Below are 21,631 nucleotides of genomic sequence, written 5' to 3' on the forward strand. Positions count from 1 at the left end.
TCCTCCCTTTCTTTCTGACTTCCTTTCCTTCCTACCGCCACCATTTCATCCCCTCCAACAGCAGCAAACTTCAGACCATCACTATGTACCCCTGACTGTTCGGCTCAGGACTCAGAAGGGAGCCATCTGGGCTGCTGCCCAGTGGCACCCCTGCTTCCCTGGATCCTGCAGGACCAACATCAGCCATTAGTCAGACATCCTGGCAAATTCCAAGTCACACTTCTTCCCACCAGGCCCGTAGTGTCCCCAAAGCTCACAGGCAGTTCCTTCTTAAGCTGGGTCCCCAGGGCTTAGTGGTGACAATGGCATGAAGAATGATATTTTACAAACCACACAAGCAAGCAAAGCTTCTTTTGATGGTTAGGGCAGGTGAAAGGTGACAGCAGCGGGAGAGATACGCAAGCAAATCGCTGCTAATCAGATTTGTGTTTTGACAGCCCAAGCTTTTATCAAGAGAGCTGCTGGACCTGGTGGCATCGCATTTCAACCTCAAAGAGAAGGAGTACTTTGGAATCACGTTTATAGATGACACGTAAGTGCTCTGGGTTTTCACGTCTTTGACTCAGGTCCGAGTTAACACGCTTGCTGATTCTCGCGGTTGGCGACAAGGGAGAAAGTATTTGTGCCCTGCTTAGCTATAAGTGTCTCAGTATGGAAATTTTCAAATTTTCCCCTACAAATGCCATAAAGGAAGAAGGAAAGGAACATGGAGCCTTTAAAAGTCTTGCAAATATCACCAGGTGTGGCGACAAATGCCTGTCATCTCAGCCCTCGAGAAGTGGAGGCCAGGTGAAGGATGAAGGTTCTAGGCCACCTGGTCTGCATAATGAGCTCCAGGCCAGCCAGGGCTGTGAAGCAGGATAGAGAAAACAAACAAACAAACCAACCTCAAAATGTGTTTAGAAATGTGTGCTAATGAGTTTGAGTCTGTGTTATTGGTCTCTGAATGTGTGGTAATGTCCCCAATTCACTCATGTCAGTGATGGAAACACTGGGTTGTTCTTCACATGTACCGTGAAGCTACTTTAATGTTTTAGCATTAATGGTTAGAAAGTTTAAAGCCCAATTTGTAACTTGCCTTAAAAACATATATAGCTGAATATGGAATTAACTTTTACCACAGCACAATCTGAGTCTCTTTCATGCTGTCCTGGAAATTGTCCGTCTGTTTTCCATCTATTTCCATTCTTTGCGTTGACATGTTGGTGTGTGTGTGTCCCTGTCTGTCTGTTTTATAGCAACCTAATTTGTCTATATTATATATGGCCTGATATGTTATGAGAGGAATCCTTCTCTTTTCTGAAGATATTTTCCAAAGAGTTCTTTAAATACAAGAAAATATGTTCCAGACACAAAATATGCTGGCCAGCCACCACGTTCTTTCCGTGACTCTCAGGATGGAAGTGGTTTTTTAGTTGTTCAGTGGAACCAGGAGGAAAATAACCTCAAGAATGACTTAGCTTGTTTTTAACACCTTATACCGGGCTAATGATTTCTCACCCAGGACCTCCACAAAATCTAAACAAACCCCTCAACTCAGGCTGTAAAACCCAGATATTTGTTTAGAGGTGTACAAACCCCCCCAAAAAAAAACTTATAGTAGATTCAGAATGCTTTCTGAAGATGACTCACCCAAAGTTGGTGTGTGGCGGGGCGAGTGCCCAGCCATCACCCTCATCCTCTGAATCACTGGTGGAGAGGCACTTGATTGTCTGCCCTCTGCTGGATAAAATAGGAAACGGATCTGTTCGTTTTCCACAATACTGGCCAGAGAGCCACAGCCGTTCACATGAATCAATGATTAAGCAGTCACACACATGCAGGCAGAATCTGCGTGTAAAAAAAAAGTATGTAAGACCTATGGGCATAAATACACCACAACTGAACGATATGCTATGAACTGTAATTGCTACGAACACTATCATTTAGAAGAAGATCACATCAAGTTGAAGCTAAAAGCCTGGAGACTAGAACAATGCATTTATTTGTTTAGCAAATGTTCCCTGAGTGTCCATAAGCTACCAGATGGTGTTCTAGATACCGGGGATTTAGCTTTGAGGATTTAGTTACCATTCCCTGCTTGCAAGAGTTCATATTGTAATGTTTGTGGTCTAGTTTAGCAAGCAAAGGGATGATAAGAAAATAACAGAAACTTTTAAGTTTCCTGAGATCATATGAGAAGCCATTTGAAGGAAAGCTGGGGAAGAGCAGTTTTAGACAGAGTAGGCCAGGATGGTGTTTGGAAGACAGAGTGCATGGAACACCAGGAACCAGCTCTGCAAACAAAAGCCTGATTGTCCAAAGATGGAACCCAGTTTGACTTAAATCCCAGTGTTTTGTTTTAAAATGATGTCTGTTTGTTTGAGATGGGACCTCAGGTAGTCCAGACTGGCCTTGAACTCCTGATCCTACTAACTCTGCCTCTGGGATTGTAGATAAATGCTATCATGTTTGGCTTGGTTTAGTTTTTAAGAAAAGTAGGGAAAACCATTGTGGAAGAGTGCAGAAAGCAAGAAGGAAAGAAGTCCAAGATTAGGGCTAAGAGCGAGGTGGGGAGCTACCCAGAATCCTGTAGCTGTGTGATCAGACAGCAGTGTTTGACATCGCTGACACTCATGCTTCATATCTATAACCTGCGTATAACAACAGTCCTTTTATGGCAAATGCCCTATAAAGGGCCCAGAATAGAGCACTGGCATTCTGTATTTCAGACCCGTTAAGTAAGACACATAGAGTCCAGCGCACAGGCACGCATGCAAGAGAGGCTTTTCAGGGCTCTGGAGTGCTCTCACACAGTTCTCTAGAACTGGGCCAGGCCCACAGGATCCACAGAGGGGAAAGGAGGTGGCATCCCAGGCGAGCATCACTTGCAACAAAGCCCAGTGCTGTGCTCTTGCTCAGTGGGAAGACATCAGCCTGAGGGGGTGAGCAAAGGACAAGACCACACACGGGTGAGCCCCATGGATCACGGAGATGGCAATGTACCTGCAGCCACTGAAGGACAGTCTATGGGGGAAGAGCAGGCCTTAGAACTACAGTGTCAGTACTGGGAAGAAGGGTCCAGACCATGCAACGGCTTGCTGGAGAAGCTCCAAGCACAGTGCTTTGTCCAGATGTTCTAACTTGTTTCAGAGAGAAAAGAAAAAGATCTGAGGATGGTGCTGCCTACCTGCGGTCCCAGCCTGGAAGCTGTACTGCAAACTCTGGCCAGCCTAGGCCATGTATAAAACTCCAGCGAGAAAGAAAGGGGCTGTGGAGAGGGCTCCCTGGGTAAAAGCGCTTGCTGCACCATCATGAGTACCTGAATTCTAAGACCTGGGACCCAGGTGGAAAACTGGGTGTGTCCACATGCATCCATAATGTGGCACTGTGTAAGGAAGAGGAGGGCACATGGCTGAAACCTACTGGCTGCCAGCCTAACTCCTGGTGCCATAACAAACCATGCCACAGGGAGTATGACAAAGAATGATAAGACAAACTGCATATACATGTACGAACATACCACACATGTGTACATCACACACACACACACCAAAAAGCGAGGCAGGACAGTATGAGTGATTTCCTTGCATGACTTGGGCCACCATCTTCCTTGTCTACCCTGGGATTTGTGGGCTCCCTTCCAATATATTATTGGGCCACAGAAGTCAAACCTTCCACCCTTCCCAGGAACCTTGTGTGCCCCAACTCCCCTACAGGTAACAGACAACATCTCATGTCTGAATTGCAGCCAGCTGGGGAAGGTGTCTCCTGGCTCCATCTGTTTTTATTTTCAGGAGTATGAGTTGGTCTTTTCTGGGAGAAGGAAGGTCTTGGATATTTCCACCTTTCCGAGGAAAGGGCCTGGAAGCATATTTGTTACGTCTAAGGGTGTCTCTTCGGAAAGTCTTGGTCACAAACCTGGTTCTGTGTCTGGTAAATATTTTTGGAAGGTTTTTTTTTCCCCCAGCACTCCCTTTCTGTCCACCCCCATGAAACCACCATGTCGATCCCTCCCAGGGCACTGGCTGAGTTGCATTTTCCAGCTCCAGTGCCACATCAACCGAGGAAGGAAAGCGGAAAGGGACGGAGTCAATGACACTAGCTACCATCTTTACCCCAAGCTCACAGAGTCAGAAGAGAGATGGGAAAACAGACCACAGTTATGTAACAAAGGCAGCAAGGCCGACCAAGTAAAGCAAATTCCTGACAGAGGGGGGATGGAATTCCTGAGGCTGCCCTACCGAGGCTCCTCAGCTCTGTGTGCAAGATGGTCGACCACCCCTAGAGGGCAGTCTCAGCCCTTTTTCCCCACTGCCACCCCTAGAGGGCAGTCTCAGCCCTCCTTCCCCACAGGGGAAGCCCTTCTGTCCCCTTCCCTTCACCCATTCTGAAAAGCTTTGCTGAGTGACTTTTGCTGATGAAGAAATAACAGATAGGCTTTACAATACAACGATAGTTTTGGATCCCTGTCCTTTCTGGTGGACCTGAGACAATGGGCTTCCACGGCATAGAATCTGGAAAGAAAACATGTGGCTTATGGTTATAAGTGCTTGTCTTTTGAGTTTTGCTTTGTTTTGTTGTCGCTTGGTTGGTTGGTTAATTTTTTAATTAATTATATCTCATGATTATTGAGGAAAATACTTAAGAACAACAAAATAAAAACATTAAATGAACCATATTATATCCTAGTACTTAGACATAGGTAATTTTCTTTCTCAATTTTTAGAACTTTCATTCTGTTGGTAAGACTATAAACAGACTTAGAACTATAAAAAAAAACTAATTTTAAAATCCAATTTATGTATTAGTGGTCCATGCCTATAATCTCAAGATTCAAAGTTGGCCTGGTCTGCCATATGGAACATGTGGTCTGACATGCCACAGATTTTAACCTTTCTTTATCCTTAATCTTTAACTTTAACCTTTAACCTTAAACCTGACATGCCACATATTTTAACCTCTAACCTAAACCTTAACCTTTAGCTTTAATCTTTAACCTTAAACCTGACATGCCACTTATTTTAACCTTTATCTTTAGCAACTTTGAAGTTGACGTGTCTTTAAATAAGTATCACATTAAATATGACAAAATATAATGTAAGAATCCTTTAACTTCAGCCTTCTGGTTTTTGTTTTTTCCTTACACACAAAATCACGAATTCTACGAAGTTCCCCAATGTTCCACCAAGGAAATCTTGGGGCAGTTTCCCGCACCCTTATCTGGTAATTATGAAAACAGATGCACATAAACTGAGCCCAATGTTGTTATAGGAGGTAGGAAATCCCTTGACATCATGGACCCAAGATTGAAAGCCCTGGATTCAAACCGCAGCCCTGCCATTTTCCTTGTACATTTACTATAAGACACAACGTTAAGAGATAAAGATTTTCAACTTGGTGGATGTGTGAGGGGCTCAGTGAAGGGATCACTGAAATGACTGCTCCATGATATGGTTAGGGAGATGGGTTTTATTAGTAATGAATAAGAGAAAGAAAATATCCGGAGGCATCTGGAAGAGGCCAGAGCAGAGAGAAGTAGCAGAAGACTGGACGTGGCCAGGGTTATCTACTAGAGAAGCGGGAGAGTGGGGGAGATCAAGGGGAGCGGACAAATCGCCTTGATTATAAGGGCAGTAGCTGTGGGGAGGGCAAGGCCAGGAGGCTAGCATGGACTTTGAAATGTATATCAAGGATTTGGGAGTAGGAACTGGGGGACACGAAGGCCAACATGGGCTTGGATGTGCGACCACAGATGCATCAATGGAGAGCCTTGCCCCTTCTGCTGGAAGCCAGGAGAATGACTACCTTGGGGGTGGGAGGGACTTTTTTCACACATTCTCAAATAATGCTGGCTTTTATCAGACCTGAGTGCCAGAAATCCTTCTATAGTCCAGCTTAAGCTCACGTCTAGATACATGGAGACCTAAGACCTAAGACCTGAGCCCTAAGAGCTGCTAGAAAATATTTGCTCACTGAAGAGTGGCTGTTATCATTTATACTGTTACTATTTGTACCCACTTTTCCTATCCACTCTGTTTCTAGTATTTACAGGATATTATGCATAGGTGTGTTTGGCCTTCGTGTACGTATGTGTGCTGTATACATAGAGTGCCCATGGAGGACAGAAGGCGGCACTGGAATCCCCAGAACTGGAGTTACAGATGACTGGTTACGAGCCACCATGTGGGTGCTGGAAACTGAACCCCAGATCCCTTGCAAGAGCAGCCAGTGTATTCCTCTGCTCGACCATCTCTACTGCCCTTTTCTATCTCCTTATATTGAATGGCAGCTTGGAATTTCCTGAGTTTGTCTTTTAATTATTTATTCAAGGACAAAAATAGACTGGAAAATGTTTTCTAGCTCGTAACAGATTTTGCTGGAATTCAACACCCCTTTCCCACCCCCCCAGAAGTGGGTTCTGAAACTGGATTTAGTGTAAGAACATTTAAGCGGGCTCTAAGATGGATGGGCCAGTTGAGCAGCCTTGGAAATCATGTAAACAATCCACAGAGCATGGAACCATAGAGGTCAAGGTCTTGAGAGAACTGTTTATACCTGCGAACTGATGAGGCTCTGAGGTAAATAAATACTTAGACATCTGTAAGTCATGTCTCCACAGAAGTAACTCCAGAAAGGCCTGACTTGTGCATGCATTGAAAACTGCAATGTTGGACTTGATGGAAAATTTCCCTTTTCTTAACTAAAACATGTTGCAGTTAACCTTTCATATATAGCTAAAGATTAATTTAATTTTGTTCAATGTCAATCTCCCAAAGCACTATTTATTTCTTATTTATTCTCTCAGTTTTTCTTTAAATTTGTACATGCTTTATATATGAATTTCCATTGGTTAAGGAAATGGGCAAGCAAGGGATGGTAGAGCAAACCTGGGCTACAGCAAGGCTCTGTTTCCATAAACAAAAAAACACTATAGGTAATATGTTATACTTACTGTTAGTCACTTTATTAAAATTTTAAATTTATTTTATTGATTTTATTTGAAACAAGATCTCACTGAATATTCCCAATTGGCCCAGACTTCTTGTATAGACCAAGCTAGTTTTGAACTCTCAGAGACCCAAGTGCTAGTATTGAAGGCATGTATCACCATGCCCAGGGAATCTTGCTGTTTTTAATTTAAGGTTTTTGTTTGTTTGTTTGATTGGTTGGTTGGTTGTTAGGTTGTTTGGTTGGTTGATTGGTTTTTAAAGACAGGGTTTTTCTATGTGGCCCTGGCTGTCCTAGAACTTGATTTGTAGACTGGACTGGCCTCGAACTCAGAGATCTGCCTGCCTCTGCCTCTGCCTCTCATGTGCTAATTTCAGATCTGGATCCAGGAAATTGTTCCAAGCAATTTTGTATGCAGTCTCACCAGCTTGTTTTATGACTGCATTACATTTCTCTGCATACATTTAGATTGTTACTGTAACAATACCATATTGATATTCATGTTATTTCCAGACCTTTAGCTATCAAAATGAGTGTTATCAATGTGTAGGTTATTCTGCAAATGTGCAAGTTCTTCTTGGCAAGCTCAACCCATTGCAAACACTAGCTCAGAAGTAGACAGGTTCAATAGGTTTGAGGGAGATGGCTGAGGTGGCCTCACGGCCCGTGGTATCCCTGCCTGGCAGGCAAGCACGGCTCTTTCCAGGCAGCTTTGCCAGCACTGCGTGTTGCTGAACTAACCACGCCACCCTTTGCTTTTGCTTCTTCTCACAGGGGTCAAGAGAACTGGCTGCAGCTAGACCACAGAGTTCTGGAGCATGATTTGCCTAAGAAGCCTGGCCCGGCTATTCTACACTTTGCTGTCAGGTATGTATGGGTGCATCCAGCATTCACCTCCTTCTTTTGTTTTTTTTGTTTTGTTTTGTTTTGTTTTACTTTTTTATTTTTCAACATTCCTAGTCATCAGAGATAGTGAATAGAAAGAGAGTAGACCCCCTGAGAACATGACCATGTGAAAGAGATTGTCCACTGTCTCGGTTACCATAGATACTGCGTAGATTTGTTTCCTTTAAAGATAAAGGAGGGAAGCGGTTTGCTTTATCCCTCAAAGATTCTTAGATTAAATCTAAGGCTGAGGAACCTGAGAGCTATATTTCAATTCTTAGTTCTGAAAAAAAAAATTTATTCAGTAAACTGTTAGGATTCCTCGACTCTGAAATCTGAAACATTTACTGCTATACTTTATGTTGGAATAATGTGGGCTAGAGATGTGGAAACAATTGAGTTTGGTACGATTCCGTGTCTTAACTGACGTGGAAGATACAATGCAAACAAATCCCCAGAGAAAGGATTCTCCTAATGCCTCAGAGACCCGAATGGTTTCACGCAGAGACAGACAAGGGTAACTCTCACAGCCCTAGTGTGCTCTATGAGCTCTGTCTGGTGAAGTCCCTTAACGAGGTCCTGAAACGGATGCATTTAACTGAATCAGGGATTTCTCTGAGCTGGCCCAGGAAAATACTTGAGCATTAACTACTACCAGTCTAAGAGAAATAGAATGCCTAGACTGGCCTTCTTGCCCCTTCCATAGCTTAAGATACCAAACATGACCAGTGGAGCCCAAAGCTCCTTCTGTGGTGGCCCTGCCCCAGTCTGAAATCTAAGGAACAGCTTTACAACCCATTTGTACGGCTGGGAGATTTTATTTTCATAAAGCTGCTTCAGATGCCTCAGCCAGGAAAGGCACCATCTGCCAAGTGTGACTGCCTGGGCTTGATACCTAGAACCTCCCCGGGGACAAAGGAAACCTACTCCAACAGTTGGCCCCTGACATCCACGTGCGTGCAGCCACACACAAAATAATAAGTGTAAAATCATTTCAAGCTAATTCAATCAGAAGAATAGTCTAAGATTAAGTTTAATTTTAGTGAGGAAGATACATCTTATTTTATATTAGGATGTTGGGAACCCCATCCCTACCCCTTCCTTACCCCATCTTCTTTTCCGTCCTCCTCCTTTCTTTTCCTCTCCCTCCTCCTCCTTTCTTTTCCTCTCCCTCCTCCTCCTTTCTTTTCCTCTCCCTCCTTTCTTTCCCTCCTTTTCCTCCTCCTTCCTATGATGCTGAGCCAAAGTAAGTTATGGTGCCATGTTACAAATACTGTCATAATTCATCTGCTCCATGGAATTCAGACACACAAAAATGCTGTATCTCACCCCTTTTTAAAACTGTGATTCTTATGCAAACTAACCACTGAGAGTTACTGAGTCTTAGCTTGCCTGTGTTGTGTTCATAGCCCTGGGGTGGGGGAGGGAAGCCTGGTTCTTGTTGGTGGCCATTTTCTCAATTTTTGATTCTGGGGTCTGGAGAGATGACTCAGTAGTTAAAGAGCACTGACTGCTCTTCCAGAGGACCTGCGTTTGATTCCCAGTACCCACATGATGGCTTCAAACCATCCATAACTCCAGTCCCAGAGGACCTGATACCCTCTTCTAACTTCCACGACACGTGTCACATAAAATTAAATTTTATGAGCTCTGCATGGGATTTTTTTTTTCTTACCCTTAACCCTGTTTGTTGTTGGTTGGCTTTTAATGGTGCTGGGGATTAACCAGGGTATTGCCCGCACGAAGTCTGTACTCCGCCACTAAGCTGCGTCCCCAACCCCTAAGAATTTTATTAATGCCCATGAAGGAGGGCACATAGAGATGACTTGTTGGAGTATAAGTCATAGCTGGAGAAGTGCCCAAGGATCCTAAAGAAAACCTGAAGTTTACTGAAACACGATGATGTGAGGCCTGTGTGCCCAGGACAAGGGAAAAAGGAGGAACAGGCAGAAGCAAGAAGAAAGCTGCCTGCTAACATTGAGCAGGAGTCAGAATGCAAAGGAAAAGTGGCCCCATGCCAATGAGGTGCCTGTCCATGATGAAGTTATCGCTGTGGACAGTTCAAACTCAGATAAAGAGAAGTTCCTCTCTACCAGCTTCAGCCTCCGCCTCTCCTTTCAGTTTCCCACCACAGAGCAAACCTGGCTGGGTTGTTTCTTGGCTTGTGGTTTGTATCTTACTAAGGAGAGAGAAAGTTCTGTTCCTTTGCTCTTGCATCCCCCAGCTGTCCAGCCTCCTATACACACATGGGCTGCTCCTGGCTATGCTAAAATCTGGGCACCCTCAGCATTCCTCCGCATTAATCCCTGTGTGCACAGGCCGGGTTTCTGCTGCGTCCCAGCTCAGCAAAGGCATTGTGTCTTCGGACAGTCTTAACAAGTGTCATTTATTTAGTGACCACATCTGTGTGCCTGTTTTTGACAGCTGCGGTGGTCAAGCGTGTGTCTGAAAATTCCACAGCGCAAACCCTGCCTTTGCTTCCTGGCTGTCGTCCTTCACAAGGCCATGCTATCTTTTCCAGCAGGTTCCTGGGATTCCACAGCAGTTGCTGGCTTGTTCCTGGGGCTTCAGCCCCTACTTAGCGCGTTATCTCAACTGTCCTGTAACCACTTGGTGTTAACTTTCTCCTCTCTGCTAGCGTATTTGAAACCCTTATCAAGGTTTTAATGATTCATGTAATTCATCCTCCCAACAAGACAGTGATATCATCATAGTCTTTATTATTCCAATTAAGCAGCTGTTGTTACTCTGGCTAAAGAAATGGTAAGGCAGGATAGAACTCTCTGGATCCTGAATGGAATTTACTGAGGTCACGGATTGGCGGATCCAGTCTGGGAGCAGCTAGAGAATGACTTTTGTCACACACACTTGTTTGTCTGAAGGTCTCACACCTCCAGTGAAAGAATACAGAATTGTTGGTGACATTTCTGTCTGAGGAAAGAACCCGTTAGGTTACCTGCGTTGACTAGGGAATGCAACCAGGGAATTCCAACAAAAATTAAAAAATAAAAATTTATTTAAAAAAGCCTAGGTATGATGATACTCATTTGTAATGCTAGCTTCAATGAGGCCTAAACATGTGGATCCCTGGGGCTTGCTGGCCAGCCATCTGGGTGCTGGCGGAGATGGGGAATATTATACACACACACACACACATGCACACACACACACACAACGTGGACAGCCCCATAAGGAACAACACCTGAGTGTGACCTCTGGCTTCCACGTGCATACTCACACACACACTGACAGTCACACAAATGTAACCAAAGGTATTGCGTGGCTGATTTGATCTTTGGACACTATAAAGGTATCTGAAAGTCCAGAGGTTCTTAATGCATAGATAACAGGTAATGTGCTAGGGTACAGGCATAGGAATATCCCCATGCATAAACAGCAGGTGATGTATGGAGGAGACACACAGCACAGGACCCCTCCTGCATGGACATCAGTGACAAAATGAGATACAGAACACGGGGCTCCTTGTGCGTGGATATCAGATGTTCTCGTGTACAGAGTACAAGGGCCCTTCATACATGGCCATCTAGATGATGAGTTAGCACACAGTCAGAAAAGATCTCTTCCGGTGTCTCTGCATTGCCAGGACGCATGTCACTGTTATTCTTCAAGTAAACAATTGGACAAACCCAAATGCTGACACTAGAGATAGGGTGAGCTAGTCTGGCGTCCCGCAGCCAGCTGTAAGAAGGGGATATGAGAATATGCTGTGTTTCATTTCCTCCGGAGAGAGGGCTGGGGACCAGTGTCATCATTTTGGGGGGAAATGTCGAGCTATGCCCTCACTCTCCCCTTTAGAACCAAAGCCTCCACCTCACCCTCAGTCCCAGCCCCAGTTCTGCTGGTGTGCCCTGGACAGGGTTCTGTGGCTGAGCCCCTCTCTCCTTGTCCCTCCCGTGAATCACAACTTCATTAAGTCACTGTTGTCAGGATTGTCCTCGTCTGCCTTGTCTCCCGAGGGCCTACATGATAAGACAGGTTGTGTCTGAACAAATAAGAATCAGCCTGTATTTATGACGGATGCTAATAGATCCTCGAGAGGAGCTTGGGATTCCTCTGTTACGTTGGTACTTTTTAGAAATATTTCAGGGGCAGGGAACCATGTGAAAGGAGCTACACTGAACCTCAAATAAGCATTTCTCCTTTCCTTCTTTTCCTTCATTATTTATTGCTTCTGCTCAGGAGAGACAGCCATGCATGAGGAAGCAGCTCTGCCACCCTCATCTGAAGATGGACAGCCATTCCTAAGTTAATTGCTGTGCCCATTCATCTGGTAGTTACCAAGTTCTTACACCGGGTCTGGTCGTGTGCTGGTGCTGGCATTGCCATGACAAGTGGTAGTGAGTGTCCTGCTCTCCCAGCCACTGGCAGGACATTGGCACTAAAAAAGTGAATGTGTAAGGTCTCTTCTGGAAGAGATTCTGGAAAGAGAAAATGCTTTCAGGATGGAAAACAGGAAGTGTTAGTGCAGCCAGGCTGCTGGGTGAATGAGAGTGGCCCAAGACATCCTACCGCAGAAGCTGTTATCGTCAAAGAACAGGAGATGAGGCGAGGGAGTATCAGATTTCTGGAGGAGGGTCATGCCAGGCCAGGAAACTAGTTAGTAAGCAGGCTGGGCAGTGGGAGCATGCCTGGCGGGGAGCTGTGTGTCTGGAGAGAACCCAAAGGACAGAGTGGCCTCGACGGGAGCTTGGAGTTCAGGACAAAGCACTGGACTCCTGGGGCTTAAGAGAGTGGTTGTCCCACAGTCTCTATAGCAGACTCGCCGGGGCTCCAGTGCTGAGCCGAATGGGGTGCAGGCGGGGCAGGGGTGCTGGGAGAAACCAAGCTGGGAAGGAGAGGCAAAGGTCCCGGAAAAAAAGTGAGAGACGGGAAGAGACTATGCTGCACCCTATACTCCGTAACTTGGGGATGACGAACAAAACCTTCATCAAGGACTTGTGAGAATGCAAGAGAAAGCAGAAGATGTAAACTGACTTTAAAAACCGTATGCAAATATAAAAACTAGTGTCTTTTTTCCAATTTTAGGGTTTGTGCAAAAAAAGAAACAAAAAAAGAAACAAAAAAAGAAGGAAAGAAAGAAAGAAAACACTGTGTACTTTCACTGAGAAGTTTCCTCTTTCCTGTAACGTCACAAGCCCTGTAGTAGGCCACAGGCTAAACACTGGGCGTGAGTTGTCTCATTCACTCCTGAGCTGGGCATGGCAGTCCTACCAATGGGAACGTAAATGAATCTCTACCTTATACCCTGATGTGGAAGCAGCTCTGACACAGGATGCTTCCCCAAAAGGGAAGAGTCAGAGAAGCACACAGCACTTATGATTTCAGCATTTAATATTTGCACCCCCATTTACAAAGCCTTTAAGATGTATGTTAAATGCTTGTATAAGGGCCATCAAGACTGCTCAGTGGGTAAAGGTGCCTGCTGCCAAGCCCGAGTTCAATCCCAAGGGTCCACATGGTCGAAGGAGAGCATGGGCACTCACAAATTATCCTCTGACATGTGTGTGCACACACACTAAATAAATAGGTTTTTGAAATTTTGAAATAAAATTCAAAAAATTATGCTTCTGACCCATTTGTGAATGGGCGGCTATAATTTATGAAAGCAAGCCATCTCCGTGTGAGTGCAAACTCCCTCAGACTTCTGGGGATTTCTCCTCCCAGACTGGAGGTTGCTATCTCACAGCTGTAAATTATCTTTGGCAAACATATGCCTTTTTGGTAATAGAGCCCAGATGTGAGCATTTGAAAAGCTGATAGTGAATGAGCTATTACAAGCTTGATTTAAACAGAAGTGCAGGACCTGGCCTGACCTCACTGGGAAGGCTCCCAACCCCTCAGGGGAGGGCAGCAGGGCTGGCGCAGGTTGGTACCACCCTGATCCACCCGCTGGGACCTCAGTAACTTTCCCAAGCCTTAGCCCCTGAATAGCTCTTAGGTTCTCCATTCTGTGTGTGTGTGTGTGTGTGTGTGTGTATGTGTGTGTGTGTGTGTGTGTGTGTTTCTCCTCCTTTCTTTTCCTCCTCATAGTTGCTCTGTCCCAGACTATGCAAGTCCTCCCTATGGCACCCCAAAGCGTTGTTGGGGGCACTCGGGACTGATCACTCTTCAGCTTGAAGGAGAATTCTGTTAGGAAATATGAGAGGAAAATGTTACCTTTTTTTTTTTCTGAATGGTTGGGGAGAAGCAGCCTTTGAAAGCCTCCTGAACACTGCGTGCTTTGCTATCCCAGCCTCTGGCCTGCCTTCAGAAGTTAGGCCTCTACGATGAGATGGACCAGCTATGGTTGTATATGTCCTCCAATACCAGCACTCGGGAGGTCAAAGAAAGAGAATCCTGAGTTCAGGGCCAGCCTAGGCTGCACAGCAAGATCTTGTCTCCAAATACTGAAGAACAGGGAATGAGTTCTACTTTAGGGAGCATCATGACCACAGCAGTGGTGGCTGACAACTGTCTGAACTCCAGCTCCAGGGCAGCTGGCAGCCCTACACAGACATACATGCGGGCACATGAAATAAAAATAAGCAAATCATTCAAGAGGAAAGGGGGGTTTCGGATGTTAGCAGGGGTTAAATTGCAGAGTGCAATGACGTCGTTGACATCTCTTTAAATCCTCCCTGCAGTGGGCAGCAGTAAATTACTGAACAAACCTTGTTTTTTTTTTTTTTTAATTCAAATACAAAGAGTAATAAAAAAGAAACTCTACCATGGCTGTGACAGGATCCCGTGAATTAGCTCACAGTCATTGAGGAGGTGGGTGACAGTAACAGGACAATAGGAAAAACACCTTTTGAAAGAGGAATGTGATTTAAAAGTCCAGAGGAGTACCAGACTCCTCCCTCCTGGCTCAGCAGAGGGTGGGGAGGGATGTGAGTCTTTCTTTGGCCCCCGAAGTCAATCCCTTCTGGATTCGGAGCATCCCAGAACCTGGGAGTAACTGTGAGTCATTCACTGTCTACCATGACCCTGTCAGTGGGCCAGACCAATTCTGAACCTCCAGGTGGTGTGTGTTGGTTTCCATTTGTGAAGTTACACCATCCTAATTCAAGTTCAAGAAAGACACAGAATCTCAACTCATTCCCAGTCTCAAGTTTCTTGCAGATTTACTTTTCTGCTTCTTGATCAAATAAGCAGGCTGTTTCTGCCTACTGTAGGCAGCTTTTAAAAAACAGGCCAGAGAAGAATACCTTCTCGCTCTCTCTCTCTCTCTCTCTCTCTCTCTCTCTCTCTCTGTGTGTGTGTGTGTGTGTGTGTGTGTGTGTGTGTGTCTATGTGTGTCTCAGGCCAATGAAGAAAGAAGCCTTAGGATGTTAGAAAATGAAATAACTAGTATTGTGAAGGGTAGAAGAAACTATAAAATAAAAAGCTAAAATGTTAGGGCCAGTGACATGACTGAGCAAGCAAAGGTACTTGCCCTAAAAGCCTGATGACCTGAGTTTAACCTCCAGAACCCATATAAAAGTGGAAGAAGAGAACCAAGTCTACAAAATTGACCACCGACCACCACATGCACACTGTGGTGGCCCGAACACGCACGTGCGCGCACACACACAGGAATAGCAAAGATAATAAACTTTTCAAGTTAAATGTGTGCTCCTTTGTGTAGGGTTTCTCAAGCACTGGTATTTGGAGCCAGGTTGTCTTTGGCTGGCGGTAAAGTGCTGAGAGGCATTCCTGGCCTCACCCACTACTGTCAACTCCCCCCCCCAAACCCCAAACTCTGATAACCAAACCTCCCCATCCACATCTCTCAGTCCCCCACCATGGACAGCAGGCTTTCCCCAGCACTCCTTGCTCCTGTCCCAGCTTTTTTACTTCTCAGCTGTGTAGCTTTTGGTAGAAACAAAACATATACTGCTAATCTAGCATGAGGGTCTGTTGAATCATTACATGTTAACGGTGAGGGAGGCTTGCAACGCATGTTAGGTGTTTGTAAGTTTTAAACCACAGACTCTGCCTCCATGTGCTGAGTAGGTAAAACAGTCATTGGGTGATATACAGCCTTTCACTGTGGAAGATTTGAGACTGTCTGGCTTGGGTCTGACCCAGTCCTCTCTGCTTGGGGTGGAGGGCCTTAGCATTTATCTTAATTAGTCACCATACCCAGCTGGCCTCTCCCCGTCAGACATGCCTCCTCTGCTTCGCTTCCCAGACAGATCCTTGCAAAACCTTAGCCTTTGCTTGCCCTCTGGAGGTTGAGAGCACCCTGCTTTGAAGACCCAAGCACTTAATAAACAGTCCCTGGGGATGCTCACCCCTGTCCCCTCTCAGGTCACAGCAAGGTCCTTACACTCCTCACACAAGCCCTTCTAGAGAGTTTGGAAAACTCAGTCTCCTTTGAGAGGAAGAGCAAGAGGGCAGGTTCCTACAGGCTCAGCTGATGTCCTGTCTGGCTCCCCTTGACCGTCTGGAAATGCAGGAAGGAGGAAGAGTAAGAGTGTAGTTTTGGGCCTAAGCACATAGGAGAAGCAGAAAAAGCTTCTCTTGGGGATTTTCCAAGACTGCTGCCCTCACAGAGATGAAAGGGAGCACACTGGACTCCCTTCTGTACTAGGGCTGTGCAGCAACTGAGAGAAAGAGATGCACTTGGAGACCAAGATATGTGTTTACATTTCAGCTCAGCCTCAGCTTGCATGGTGAAGGTGCCTGGCTGCACTGAAGGGTCGTTACCATCAGTAAACAGGGATCGATCACCCTGTTCAGAATGTGGATCAGGAGCTGATGAGATGCTTCTGAGGCATGTGCCCACATTGAATTCTGTGTCTGTCTGTCTGTCTGTGTCTGCCTGTCTATCTCTCTCTCTCTCTCTCTGGTGTGTGTGTGTGTGTGTGTGTGTGTCTGTCTGTCTGTCTGTCTGTCTCTCTCTCTCTCTCTCTCTCTCTCTCTGGTGTGTGGGTGTATGTCTCTGTCTGTCTGTCTCCCTCTTTCTCTCTCTGGTGTGTGTGGGAACATGGGTGGGTGTTTCCTGTCTCCCTCTCTCTGGTGTGTGTGTGTGTGTTCACATATGTAGGAACCTGTGGGTAGGCGGATACACCTCTAAGTGCTTGGTAATGGAGGCTGGAAGACAGCAAGTACTCTGCTGAGTGGGCTATCTCCCCAGCCAGAAGGAAGTTCTTAAAGTTATCCACAGCAGCCTAGAGAAACTCAAGTGAGGCGGGCTGGTCTAGCTCCACCTCTTGCCAGTCACCAACTCAGTATTGTTCAGAATACAAAGTGATTGAGTAATTCTTGCCCACTTTATCCATTTAGAAGATTGCCTCTCAAGCACAGCCAAGACCTTAATAAAGCGAGAGAATATACTCACGTGAGGCGAGCGTAAGTCATGACTGGCCAGGCAGCCATTGTTTGACATATTTTCCCATCCTGTTTCACATGGAGACCAGCTTTAAGATGGTAAGCAGGCAACCAATTTAGAGCCAGCCTAGGCCACATGAGAAGGTCAGGGGCAGCCTGGCTACATGTTTTCTGAGCTGTTGCCATGCAATTCTATGCCATATAGAATATTGCCCACTGTGCTTGGCCCATGTCATGGAGGTCTAAAAGGGAAGACAGACACTGAGAGCCAGACTGAGGTCCTGAACTCTGGAAACAGACCTATGTAGGCCTTGAGATATAGACAAGAATACACCCGGCCCCACAGTATTGCTTTGGCCACTACAGACAGATACCATGACGTAAAAAATGGTGGCTGCCCTATCACCACTAACTATCCAAAGGAGAGCCCACCCAGACAGCTCCAGTGTGTGTGTGTACAGATGTGCATTTGGTGGTCAGAAGCTGACCACAGAAGTCATTCTTCAAGTGATGTCCATCTCAGTTTTTGAGACAGGGTGTCAGAGATCTGGATCTTGCTGCGTAGGCAAGGCTGTCTGGCTAGCAAGGCCCAGGAATCCTCCTGTCTGAAATGAGTGCCACCACACCTGGCTTTTTTATGAGAGTACCAGGGCTTGAACGCAGGTCCTCCTGCTTGCAGGGCAAGCACTTTACCTACTGGGCCATCTTCCCACTTGTCCTTTTTCATTTGCTATCTTGCTATCTGACTGGCAGGCCATCTCCCTCTGACTGCTGGCTGTCTTCCCATGGTGTTGAGATGTCATGTTCTAGAATCCCTTATGAGGGATTATGTAAACAATGAGGAAGTGAGAATTTGTTAGGGGAGGGGCAGGAAAAGTAAGGACTGGAACTCCCCCAAGCAAATGTTCTTCCCAAGAAATTATCTTATGTTATGTTTGTGGTTTGTCTCCAGAGAGACACCTATTCCAAGAGCCTGGCTTGGTTCTAAAGCTGAACATTTAGCCTGCCTATCAGATTCACAGAATCCTGGTGAAATTCCTCATAACTAAACCCACAGAAAAGAAACACTATATTTTATGAAAAGGGCTGAATCAATAGGTGTAATATTTATTAGTCTAAAGAGTCATTGTCCCTGAAGACCATCCGTACTTTTTATACACCCCTTAGACCTGAAGTTGTCACAAGGATCCCTTTGACAGAATGGTGGATTCAGAGAGCCAGTAACTGGATGCGGGGCTAACCAAGGAAGAATGTCAGAAGCTAGTGAGAAATCGGATCGGGACTTGTTCTCTGGAAGTAGGAGTCAGTCAGGGGCCTGGGCATCAGAGATGAGTCCGGTATTTGGTTTGAAGGGATCTGTTTACAGCTGGAAGAACTACAGATCGATTTGGTGCTGGGCCGCGCCGGCAAGATGGTTCCTTCAGTTCTCAAAGCCTGGCACCGGAACTGTTCAGGTTGATATGTCTTTTGCCTGGAATGGTCTTCCTGCCACTGTCACCTGCTGACCTCATACATTCTTTAAGACTCAGCTCAAATGTCCCCTCTCCTGTGGCGCTTAGGAGATGGATTTCATGTTGGCAGCACGCTCCCTCTTATTTATCCGCTGAATTAATTGCATCCCTCTTGTTGGCCCCCATGACACCGTGTTTACAGTGGGTTTCATTGAGAAGGTTACTATAGGAAAGAATTACATCACATTTTGGGGGGACATAAACTAGGATGTCTATTCAGCTCAGCTTATCACGGCTCCACCACGTCCTAGCTCTGGCCAAGAGACGAGAGCATTGCATCTCTGTTCTTCAGCCTTCTCATTTGCAGGATAGATTCAGAATTTGCTTCCTACTGAATCTAGTATTACTGATGAAGGGGAAGAAATGATGTCTGTAGAAGAACACTGTATATTGCTGCTAGAGCTTAATTAGATTCTTTGGCAGCCAACAAACATCTTCCAATTGCAGCTAACATAGAAAGAAAAATCATTGCAGGAAAATGACCCTAACGAAGCCTCAGAGGAGACAGGGTTTTGGTGGGACTCTGGAGAACAGGAACCAGGGGACAGTGACATGCATTAGGATGATGCCAACAGGACAAGTAGGATTCAGGTGCCTTTATTTGTAGGTCATTCTACCAGTGTTAAATTCCACCATAAAGGATTGACCTGGTCTAGCCTGGGTCACGTGCCTATACCTCCAAGGGTAGTTAGTCCCTTGCTCAGTCTCACCCATTCCTATCCAGCCAGCAACCTTCTGGCTTTGCATATGTGATTCCCACTGCCAATCAATGCAGTATTATTGACTCAGACACAGAATTTAAGAAGAAAGTGCTGGAGGTGGAGGAAAAATCTAAATGAGAATTGGATTTTAAAGAGACTGAAGGAATTACTATGAACTTGTTAGTGTGAAAATCCATTGCACTTGTGATCTTAGTACAATGCTATTCTCTGAGAGGTGCTCCCTTTCAGAGTGGCCATATCCCTGGATAATAATAATCAGCACATTGTGTTGTGGCCATGCATGCTGCCTTTCCTTCATGATATATGATCTTTGAAGGAAAGACTGTTCATCTTCAGTGTCTTTCTATGAGAATGGTGTGATACAGTTAAATACTCTTTGAGCAAAACAGATTATCAGTCATGGATTCTATAAACAGACTGAACATTCGTATTTGGCATTTGCTTTCTCTAATTCTCTTCAACCTAAAAATGGAGATAAAACAATATGGAGAATTCTTGCACAGTGACCAGCTCATAGAGGGCTCTAGATAAATGGTTACTAGTGTCATTACCAACACTGTCATTATTGTCCCTAATTCTCCCATCATCTTTCTCAATGCCTGGTGCCAGTCAGGTATTCAATGTTTGATAAATGAATAATTTCTAGTTATATGTTATATGTGCACCCATGATTAGTTTGATTGACTGAGGGTGTGTTGACAATGCATGAGCTGTGTTCATTGCTGTACTCTCAACAATTTGAAAAATTAATTTTTTGGACAGCAGATATCTATTGAATACAGAATGGGGGCTTAAAGGAGGAATAGAAGTATAGAATCTTTGGGTAAAAAGCAGACTTAGGGCTCTATTGGTGTGATTTGGGGACTCTGAGCTAAGAGATCCCTGCCCTGGGAGAGCTTCTCCCTTCTCGACAGCTCCAACATTATACATTATAGTCTAAGACCTATCACCTGCTAACTGTTGCCCACAGGTGCTGACTTTGCTCTTTTGAAGACATAGAGAAAACATGTGTCCATGCATGTTAATGCACTAATGGTTGCATGTCTTGTTTCTCTTCGTGTGTATTAACCTAACTGAGAGAGCCACCATTACTGAGGGCTTAGCTTTCAGTGCACATGCTGACTCAGCACCTTGGAGAGATGGCCAGAAAGAGGAACCGGTTAATAGCATTCTCAGCAGAGTCTAAGGATCCCGAGTCAGACCTAGCCTGTTCTGTAAGCAGAACTCTGAAGTTTCTCGGCTGCATCTGTGAAAAGATGAAAACAACCGTGAGATTGTGACCGTTAACTAGAAGAGAGCATGGGAACCCTGGGCACACCTCAGCACACAAGCAGGAGCCCAGTCAACAGCCAGGATCAACAGCCAGGATCCCGATGCTACCCCTTCGGCTCTTACTGGAAACCGCCTTGGGTTATAGTCATAGATAGAGTCAGAGATTTAAAGGAAATGCAAAAGAGCCTGGTGTGGTGGCACAAGCAAGCCTTTGTTCCAGTTTCCAGAGGCAGAGACAGGCAGATCTCTGTGAGTTCGAGGCCAGCCTGGTCTACATAGTAAGTTGCATACCAACCAAGGATGCATAGTGCTTCAAAACAAAACAAACAAACATAAAAAAGGAAAGTAACGGAAACAAAGGACCCCCACCGCCTGGCAGGATGAGATAGAGACAACTGTTCATTTCAGGACCCCAGCAGCAGCCAGCCTCTGGCTCCCCTCTCCCTGATAGCCACCACCACAAAGACTGGGCCCCTCCCTTCAAGTCCTGCTGTTTCCTCTCCACTCTGTGTCCCTTCCCACTTCCTGTGGTTTCTGTTTTCTGCCTCTCTCAGCGTCCTAGGAGACCTTCTTATCCTGCCTCTCCCACTCTCCAGGGGACTGTGTGATTAGTGTGACCATTTCCATACAATGAGAAGGCTCTGTTGAGTAGCACTCTGTCCTGCTAGGCCTCTTCACCGCCTGGGTTCTCAGAGCTGTGACCAGGATAAAACAAACTAAAGCAATGAGAGGACCCAAAATATCACGAATGTTGTCTTGGTAAAGGTCAAATTCCAAGACTGTTTTTCACACTGGCCTTAGAAGGCTCTGTTTAACTGGGGTGTTTGTATCTCCTTGATTTATTCTTTTGCTCAGCAGAATCTTGTGTCCTCTTGATCTGCAGATACAGTTCAAATTTCATCACACCCCTCAAGCCTGTTGAACAAAGTAAGGTTTGGCTGAGCCTCGACAGCTAGAATTTACTGTATGTGAGCCTTGTCCCAGGCATCTCATTTG

General features: G+C 45.4%; 1 protein-coding gene across 6 annotated transcripts in view; it reads left to right on the forward strand.

The window, feature by feature from the left end:
* The window catches only part of Frmd4b (FERM domain containing 4B), a 332,373-nt gene that overhangs the window by 208,543 nt on the left and 102,199 nt on the right, over positions 1-21,631 (forward strand). For all 6 annotated transcript variants that reach the window (XM_085686778.2, XM_085686781.2, XM_048438441.3 and 3 more), the window contains 2 exons: positions 438-532; positions 7,705-7,797. In XM_085686778.2, the coding sequence (XP_085542904.1) occupies positions 438-532; positions 7,705-7,797 (188 nt within the window). The remainder of the gene's footprint in view (positions 1-437; positions 533-7,704; positions 7,798-21,631) is intronic.

This window comes from Myodes glareolus, chromosome 3 (assembly GCF_982192425.1).
Source record: "Myodes glareolus chromosome 3, mMyoGla1.1, whole genome shotgun sequence".
Lineage (NCBI taxonomy): Eukaryota > Metazoa > Chordata > Mammalia > Rodentia > Cricetidae > Myodes > Myodes glareolus.